This window comes from Somniosus microcephalus, unplaced genomic scaffold, assembly GCF_052327205.1.
Source record: "Somniosus microcephalus isolate GS21.2 unplaced genomic scaffold, FLI_Smic_1.0 scaffold1, whole genome shotgun sequence".
In the NCBI taxonomy this organism is placed as follows: Eukaryota; Metazoa; Chordata; class Chondrichthyes; order Squaliformes; family Somniosidae; genus Somniosus; species Somniosus microcephalus.
This window is the reverse complement of record NW_028225188.1, coordinates 2,270,683-2,280,473: the sequence shown is the minus strand read 5'-3', so window position 1 is coordinate 2,280,473 and position 9,791 is coordinate 2,270,683. Positions and strand designations below refer to the sequence as shown.

The 9,791-nt window shown below is 45.7% G+C and overlaps 1 protein-coding gene across 1 annotated transcript; it reads right to left on the bottom strand.

Moving 5' to 3' along the window:
* Positions 1-5,340: 5,340 nt before the first annotated feature.
* Positions 5,341-8,423, bottom strand: LOC147084143 (uncharacterized). Its single transcript, XM_085979856.1, has one exon. It carries the CDS (start codon positions 8,332-8,334, stop codon positions 7,381-7,383), a length of 954 nt encoding a protein of 317 aa, XP_085835982.1. The 5' UTR covers positions 8,335-8,423; the 3' UTR covers positions 5,341-7,380.
* Positions 8,424-9,791: the final 1,368 nt, after the last annotated feature.

Sequence of the window (9,791 nt, the reverse complement as noted above, 5' to 3'; positions counted from 1 at the left end):
TGAGACATTAAACCGAGGCCCCCGTCTGCCCCCTCAGGTGGTACTATTTCGAAGAAGTTATCCCCGGTGTTTTGAGCCCAATATTTATCCCTCAACAGGACGAAAAAACAGATTATCTGGCCCTTTTCACATTGCTGTTTGTGGAAGCTTGCTGTGCGCAAATTGGCTGCCACGTTTCCCACATTACAACAGTGACTGCACTTTAAAAGTACTTCATTGGCTGTGAAGCGCTTTGGGACATCCGGTGGTCATGAATGGCGGTTAAGAAGGCAAATGGTATGCTGGCCTTCATTACAAGAGGATTTGAATACAGGAGTAAAGAAGTCTTACTCCAATTATATCTTCTTCTTAGGCAGTCCTTTGGAACCAAGGATGATTTGCTTCCACATTAAAAATGAGTTCTCAGGTGACTGATGAGTCCAATGCGGGTCCGAGTCTCTGTCACAGGTGGGGCAGATGGTGGTTGAAGGGGTGGGTCGGTGGGCTGCTTGGGTTGACGTGCACTCCTTGCGCTTGGCTTCCCCCTTGCTCCCGGCGAAGAGACTCGAGGTGTTCGGTGCCTTCCCGGATGCGTCTTCTCCACTTTGTGCGGTCTTGGGACAGGGATTCCCAGGTGTCGGTGGGGATGTTACACCTTTTCAAGGAGGCTTTGAGGGTGTCCTTGAGGCGTTTCCTCTGCCAACCTGGGGCTCTCTTGCCGTGCCGGAGCTCCGAGTAGAGCGCTTGTTTTGGGAGTCTCGTATCGGGTATGCGGACAATGTGACCCATCCATCGGAGCTGATTGAGTGTGGTCAAAGCTTCGATGCTGGGGATGTTGGCCTGAGCAAGAACACTGACGTCGGTGCGTCTATCCTGCCAATGAATGTGCAGGATCTTGCGGAGGCAGCGTTGGTGGTACCTCTCCAGTGCACCTCAAATCACTGGAGAGGTACCACTAACACTGCCTCCAGTTATATAGGGCCTTGGTGAGACCACACTTGGAGTACTGTGTACAATTTTGGTCTCCTTACCTAAGGAAGGATATACTTGCCATAGAGGGAGTGCAACGAAGGTTCACGAGATTGATTCCTGGGATGGCAGGACTGTCGTATGAGAAGAGATTGAGTAAACTAGACCTGTATTCTCTTGAATTCAGAAGAATGAGAGGGGATCTCATTGAAGCATACAAAATTATTACAGGGCTTGATAGGGTGGATGCTGGGAGAATGTTTCCCTTGGCTGGGGAGTCTAGTACCAGGGGCCACAGCCTCAGGATAAAGGGTAACATAAGAACATAAGAAATAGGAGCAGGAGTAGGCCAATCGGCCCCTCGAGCCTGCTCCGCCATTCAATAAGATCATGGCTGATCTGATCCTAACCGCCAATCTACTATAACAACCCTCTCCTGAATCTAACAGAATTAGACACACGAAATAGGAGCAGGATCAGGCTACACGGCCCCTGGGCCCGCTCCGCTACCCACAGGGCCATGACCGATCTGAACTTAGACTCATGTCCAAATTCCTGCTCGCTCCCCGTAACCCTTAATTCCCTTTACTTCTAGGAAACTGTCTATTTCTGTTTTAAATTTATGTAATGATGTATCTTCTACAGCTTTTTGGGGCAGCATATTCCATGGACCTACCACCCTCAGTGAAGTAGTTCCTCCACATCTCAGTTTTGAAAGAGCAGCCCCTTATTCTAAGACTATGCCCCCTAGTTCTAGTTTCACCCATCATCGGGAACATCCTCCCTGCATCCACCCGATCCAACCCCTTCACAATCTTATATGTTTCAATAAGATCGCCTCTCATTCTTCTGAACTCCAATGAGTAGAGTCCCAATTTACTCAACCTCTCCTCATATGTCCATCCCCTCATCCCCGGGATTAACCGAGTGAACCTTCTTTGTACTGACTCGAGAGCAAGTATGTCCTTTCTTAAGTATGGACACCAAAACTACGCAGTATTCCAGGTGCGGTCTCACCAATACCTTGTACAACTGAAACAATACCTCCCTATTTTTATATTCTATCCCCCTAGCAATGAAAGCCAACATTCCATTGGCCTTCTTAATCACTTGCTGCACCTGCATACTAACCTTTTGAGTTTCGTGCACCAGGACCCCCAGATCCCTTTGTACTTCAGTACTTTCCAGTTTCTTGCCATTAAGATAATAACTTGCTCTACGATTTTTCCTGCCAAAGTGCAGAACCTCACACTTTCCAGTATTGTATTCCATCTGCCAAATCTCTGCCCACTTACTTAGCCTGTCTATATCCCCTTGCAGGTTTTTTATGTCCTCCTCACTCACTACTTTCCCTCCCATCTTAGTATCATCTGCAAACTTTGATATGTTACACTCGGTCCCCTCCTCCAAATCGTTAATGTAGACTGTAAAGAGTTGGGGACCCAGCACTGACCCCTGCGGAACACCACTAGTTACTGATTGCCAGTCTGAGAATGAACCATTTATCCCAACTCTCTGCCTTCTGTTAGATAGCCAATCCTCTATCCATGCCAGAATATTACCCCCAATCCCGTGATTTTTTATCTTAAGCAATAATCTTTTGTGTGGCACCTTGTCAAATGCCTTTTGGAAGTCTAAATACACTACGTCCACTGGTTCCCCTTTATCCACCCTACATGTTACTTCCTCAAAGAACTCCAGCAAATTTGTCAAACATGACTTCCCCTTCATAAAACTATGCTGACTTTGTCCTATTAAATTATGATTATCCAAATGTCCTGTTACTGTCTCCTTAATAATGGACTCCAAAATTTTACCTACCACAGATGTTAGGCTAACCGGTCTATAGTTTCCAGCCTTCTGTCTACTGCCCTTTTTAAATAAGGGTGTTACATTAGCAGTTTTCCAGTCTGCCGGGACCTTTGCTGAGTCCAGGGAGTTTTGGAAAATTATTACCAATGCATCCACAATCCCTACCGCCACTTCCCTCAAGACCCTAGGATGTAAGCCATCAGGTCCAGGTGATTTATCCGCCTTGAGTCCCATTATTTTACCGAGTACCACTTCCTTAGTGATTTTGATCGTGTTTAGCTCCTCCCCCCCTTTAGCCCCCCTGTTAGTCCAGTGTTGGGATATTCGTAGTGTCTTTTCCTGTAAAGACTGATATAAAATATTCATTAATGTTTTTTCCATCTAACTATCTTCCCTTTCTTAATCAATCTTTTTGTTATTTTTTGCTGTCTTTTAAAGTTTTCCCAATCCTCTATTCTCCCACTAGATTTGGCTACCTTATATGCCCTTGTTTTTATTCGAATACTATCCTTAATTTCTTTACTTAGCCACGGATGGCTGTCTTTTCTTTTACAGGGAAGGCCATTCAGGACTGAGATGAGAAGAAACTTCTTCACACAGAGGGTGGTGAATCTTTGGAATTCTCTACCCCAGAGGGCTGTGGAGGCTCAGTCATTGGGTATATTCAAAACAGTGATCGATAGATTTCTGACTAGTAAGGGCATCAAGGGATATGGCGATAGGGCCGGTGAATGGAGTTGAGGCAGAAGATCAGCCATGATCTCATTGAATGGCGGAGCAGGCTCGAAGGGCCGAATGGCCGACTCCTGCTCCTATTTCTTCTGTTCTTATAAATGCAAGTCTTTCTTTCTTTCTTATTGTGTCCAATTCTGGCCACCGCACTTTAGGAAGAATGTGAAGACCTTAGAGAGGCTGCAGAAAAGATTACCAGAATGGTACCAGGGATGAGGGACTTCAGTTATGTGGAGAGACTGGAGAAGCTGAGATTGTTCTCCTTAGAGCAGAGAAGGTTAAGTGGAGATTGACCAGAATGGTACCAGGGATGAGGGACTTCAGTTACGTGGAGAGACTGGAGAAGCTGGGGTTGTTCTCCTTAGAGCAGAGAAGGTTAAGTGGAGATTGACCAGAATGGTACCAGGGATGAGGGACTTCAGTTACGTGGAGAGACTGGAGAAGCTGGGGTTGTTCTCCTTAGAGGGCGGTAGAGGCCAGTTCATTAAATATATTCAAGAAAGAGTTGGATATATTTGTTAAGGCTAAAGAGATCAAGGGATGAGGAGAAGGCAGGAACAGGGTACTGAATTTGGATGATCAGCCATGATCTCATTGAATGGCGGAACAGGCTCGAGGGGCCGAATGACCTACTCCTGCTCCTATCTTCTATGTAGAGCAGAGAAGGTTAAGGGGAGATTGACCACAGTGGTACCAGGGATGAGGGACTTCAGTTATGTGGAGAGACTGGAGAAGCTGGGGTTGTTCTCCTTAGAGCAGAGAAGGTTGAGAGGAGATTTGATGGAGGTGTTCAAAATCGTGAGGGGGGTCTGGACAGAGTAGATAGAGAGAAACTGTTCCCATTGGCGGAAGGCTCGAGAACCAGAGGACACAGATTTAAGGTGAGTGTCAGAAGGTCCAAAGGCTCCTCACAGCTTACTGTCCCACCTAGCTTTGTATCATCAGCAAACTTGGATACATTACGCTCGGTCCCTTCATCTAGGTCATTAATATAGATTGTAAATAGCTGAGGCCCCAACACTGATCCACGCGGCACCCCACTAGATACAGCCTGCCAACCTGAAAAAGATCTGTTTATCCCTGCTCTCTCTTTTCAGTCCGTTAACCAATCCTCTATCTATGCTACTATATTACCCCCAACCCCATGAGCCCTAATCTTGTGTAATAACCTTTTACGTGGCACCTTATCGAATGCCTTTTGGAAATCCAAATATACTACATCCACTGGTTCCCCTCTATCTACCCTGCTAGTATCCTCAAAAAACTCTAATAAATTTGTCAAACACGATTTCCTTTTCATAAAACCATGTTTAATTTGCCTAATCATGCTATGATTTTCTAAGTGATTTGATACCACTTCCTTAACAATGGATTCCAGCGTTTTCCCGATGACTGATGTAGCTTTCAAAAGCTCTTGTAATAATGTGTCCGTGACTACACAAACCACTCTGGGTACAGGTATATTGTGTATCAGTAAAACAGTCCGTGACTACACAAACCACTCTGGGTACAGGTACATTGTGTATCAGTAAAACAGTCCATGACTACACAAACCACTCTGGGTACAGGTATATTGTGTATCAGTAGAACAGTCCGTGACTACACAAACCACTCTGGGTCCAGGTATATTGTGTATCAGTAAAACAGTCCATGACTACACAAACCACTCTGGGTCCAGGTATATTGTGTATCAGTAAAACAGTCCGTGACTACACAAACCACTCTGGGTCCAGGTATATTGTGTATCAGTAAAACAGTCCGTGACTACACAAACCACTCAGGGTACAGGTATATTGTGTATCAGTAAAACAGTCTGTGACTACACAAACCACTCTGGGTCCAGGTATATTGTGTATCAGTAAAACAGGTTTATTAAACATTAAACATCCGGTACAAAGAAGTAGTACTTAACAAGAAGATAGTCACAGACTGTTCGTTCAAACCCCGGCGTTCCTTCCGAGTGAGCGCGGCGCAAGTCTCCTGATGTATGTTGCTGTGTTCCGTTGACCCACGCGCGCTTCCTTGGGATCTTGCTGTGTTCTGTTGACCGAAGCTCCTATCAATCTCTGGTTACACGGTGCGCTGCTTTCGATGTTCAAAACCTGTATCTTTATACCCTTTTCCCTCTCGTTTTGCCTACGTGGCAGTAATTAACCCTCTAACACCTGGTAAAAAGTCTTGCTCCCTCGTTACCCATCTTATGACCTTGTTTGATCCTTCTGACTTTTTCTCCCTACATTACAAAGTACCCTTATCTCAGATCTTCACTTTTCACAGAACACTTCCTAGAATGTTGACAAAACAGTCGGACATCCGATAGCTGGACCAATGAAGGACGTCTCCAACTCTTATCTATCTCTCTAGTTTTTATCTCTTTAAGCAGAATATTGCTGAATTCCTCGTCTCCATAAACTTAGCACAACATTCCATTACTTCAGTAATTTTAAACAGAGGTTTTTAGTCAGGTTGGCATAATCCCATCCTGCTTTGCTCTCAGCCATTCTCCATTTTATACAGGCTTTTAGGATCTTAACATACAATTTCACATATTATAGTTATATTAGAATGGTTATCGAATCTTAATAATGTTTACTAAACCCTACAGGTACACCCTATCCGACATATCCCTACCTTGAGGGCGAGGCATTTGCCGACCCCTCAAAACTAAAATCTTACATATGGATTATTTTTCTTCCGTTTGTGTAACTCTAACATGTTCTGGGCTGTGATCATATTTAAATGTGATTGGGCATTGGACTTTCGGTGTTTCAGGTAGCAGGTGTAGAATAGTAAGCACATCATTACTACAAGTTGGGATATGACCAGTACATGGGAAATTATCCTAATCCAATGAGGAATTTCCATGTTTGTCCCTATGTTGTCTTATTAGTCCTAACAATTTTTGACTCCCTACCTTGTGACATTTGTGTTTAACTGGGTAGATCTTAAACAAACGTCTGATCTTACATAGTTCAAAGTTTTACTACATGGGTTACATATCTCAAATACAAAATCATTACAAGTTGGAGAACAACCAGAGCGTGTGAAATAATACGAGCCTAAGGGCATGCTGATGTATTAAGCTCAATATCCCACCAGTGTGTGTTGTCCCTTCTGCTTTCAATTTCAATATCTATTCTCCAGTTGTCTTGCTCCAAAACATAAAAAATGCTTTAGGGAGGAGTTCAGTCGTATCATGAGCTCACTGAAACCCTCAAACAATAGGGGAATGTCGGGTCTGAATTGTGCCACATAACTGTGCAGCTCGTACTTAAAAACGTGTTGGTTGATGGGACAGGTCCTGTTAGACCCGTAAAGCATGGTAGTTGTGGTGGTAGTGACACAGGAGGCACCACCAAAATCACCTCATACTGGATTCGTACTGGTTTTTCCCCACGCTCTGTTACCTACAAAACACAATTATTACAGTCACAGTTAAATTCAGTCTTACAATCATTTCAAGTGACATTACAGTTTCACATCTACTTCCTCATCTTCCAAGTCGAGATCCTTTCTCCCTTCCGTTTTTCAAAATAGCGGCCACAGGATCTTTTACACCCACCTGAGAGGGCAGACGGGGCAGCGGTTTAACGTCACATCTGAAAGATGGCACCTCTGACAGGGCAGCTCTCCCTCAGTACTGCCATGGAGTGTCAGCCTAGATTACGTGCTCAAGTCTCCAGAGTGGGACTCAAACCCACGACCTTCTGACTCGAGAGGTGGGAGTGTCGCTCACTGAGCCAAGGCTGACCCCTCTTAAACTCCAGCCTAGTTACTGGTGTTATTATCAGCGTTTTCAAACTGCCCCCCCCCCGACAACCCCGTAATTGCCATTATTAACACAGAACAGTCCTTCATGTGATTGACAGCAGAATGGGACCAGTGCGCTCAGGTGTGAACTCGCTGGTGTCTCAGCAGGTGAGTTGAAGTGGTGAATCCCTTTTCACACACTGAGCAGGGGAACGGCCTCTCCCCAGTGTGAGTGCGCTGGTGTATCTGAAGAGTGGATGAGTGCGTAAACCTCTTCCCGCAGTGAGAGCAGCTGAACGGCCTCTCCCCAGTGTGAGTGCGCTGGTGTATCCGAAGATTGGATGAGTGCTTAAACCTCTTCCCGCAGTGAGAGCAGCTGAACGGCCTCTCCCCAGTGTGAGTGCGCTGGTGTATCAGCAGGTGAGATGGACTGGTGAATCCCTTTTCACACACTGAGCAGGGGAACGGCCTCTTCCCGGTGTGGGTGAACTGGTGTCTCCAAAGATTGGATGAGTGCGTAAACCTCTTCCCGCAGTGAGAGCAGCTGAATGGCCTCTCCCCAGTGTGAGTGCGCTGGTGTGTCAGCAGGTGAGATGGACTGGTGAATCCCTTTTCACACACTGAGCAGGGGAACGGACTCTTCCCGGTGTGCGTGAACTGGTGTTTCCGAAGACTGGATGAGTGCGTAAACCTCTTCCCGCAGTGAAAGCAGCTGAACGGCCTCTCCCCGGTGTGGATGCGTCGATGCTTCTCCAGGATCTTGGAGCATTTGAAACTCTTGTCGCATTCGGAACATTTAAACGGCCTCTCATCAGTGTGAACCAGCTGGTGTTCCCGCAGAGTGGAGGGATGAGTGAATCCTTTCCCACACACGGAGCAGGTGAATGGCCATTTCACAGAGTGACTGCGTTTAGGAGTCTCCAGCTTGGAGAGGCAACTGAATCCCTTTCCGCATTCCCGACATTTGCACAGATTCTCCTCGCTTTGGTTACACTTGTGCCTCCCCAGGCTGCACCTTTGGTTGAATCCACGTCCACACACAAGACACGTGTGCAGTTTGCCCGCACTCTGATTGCTGCTTTCCGCTTCCATATGGCGATGATATTCAGGTCCTGATGAATCGAGTGACTCTGTCAGATCGTCGTGTGAAGTTTGCGTTAAGCTGCCCGTCTGCAGTTCCTCCCCTTGCAAGAGACAGTAAAACAGGTTTATATAAATAATTAATGTAAATACAACAGAGAAAATAAAGACTTCCAAAAGGCATTTGACAAGGTGCCACAGAAAAGATTACTGCACAAGATAAAAAACCACGGGATTGGGGGTAATATACTGGCATGGGTGGAAGATTGGCTATCTAACAGAAAACAGAGAGTTGGGATAAACGGTTCATTCTCGGGTTGGCAATCAGTAACTAGTGGTGTTCGGCAGGGGTCAGTGCTGGGACCCCAACTCTTTACAATCTATATTAACGATTTGGAGGAGGGGACCGAGTGCAACATATCCAAGTTTGCCGACGATACAAAGATGGGAGGGAAAGCAGTGAGTGAGGAGGACATAAAAAACCTGCAAAAGGACATAGACAGGCTAAGTGAGTGGGCAGAGATTTGGCAGATGCAATATAATGTTGGCAAGTGTGAGGTTATGTACTTTGGCAGAAAAAATCAAAGAGCAAGTTATTATCTAAAGGGCGAGAAACTGCAAAGTGCTACAGTACAAAGGGATCTGGGGGTCCTGGTGCATGAAACACAGAAGGTTAGTATGCAGGTACAGCAGGTGATTAGGAAGGCCAATGGAATCTTGGCTGTTATTGCAAGGGGGATGGAGTATAAAAGCAGGGAAGTCTTGCTTCAGTTATACAGGGTATTGGTGAGGCCACACCTGGAATATTGCATGCAGTTTTGCTTTCCATATTTAAGAAAAGATATACTTGCTCTCGAGGCGGTTCAGAGAAGGTTCACTCGGTTGATTCCAGGGATGAGGGGGTTGACGTATGAGGAAAGGTTGAGTAGGTTGGGACTCGACTCATTGGAATTCAGAAGAATGAGAGGCGATCTTATCGAAACATATAAGATTGTGAGGGGCCTTGATCGGGTGGATGCGGGGAGGATGTTTCCACTGATGGGTGAGATTAGAACTAGGGGGCATAATCTTAGAATAAGGGGCTGCCCTTTCAAAACTGAGATGAGGAGAAACTTCTTCACTCAGAGGGTAGTAAATCTATGGAATTTGCTACCCCAGAGAGCTGTGGAAGCTGCAACATTAAATAAATTTAAAATGGAGATAGACATTTTCCTAGCAGATAAGGGAATTAGGGGTTACGGGGAGAGGGCAGGGAAGTGGACGTGAGTCCAGATTCAGATCAGCCATGATCCTATTGAATGGCGGAGCAGGCCCGAGGGGCCGTATGGCCTACTCCTGCTACTATTTCTTATGTTCTTATGAAAGACTGGCCTTTATACAGCGCCTTTCACGACCAACGGTTTTACAGCCAATGAATTACTTTTTGAAGAGTAGTCGCTGTTGTAATGTGGGAAACACTGCAGCCAATT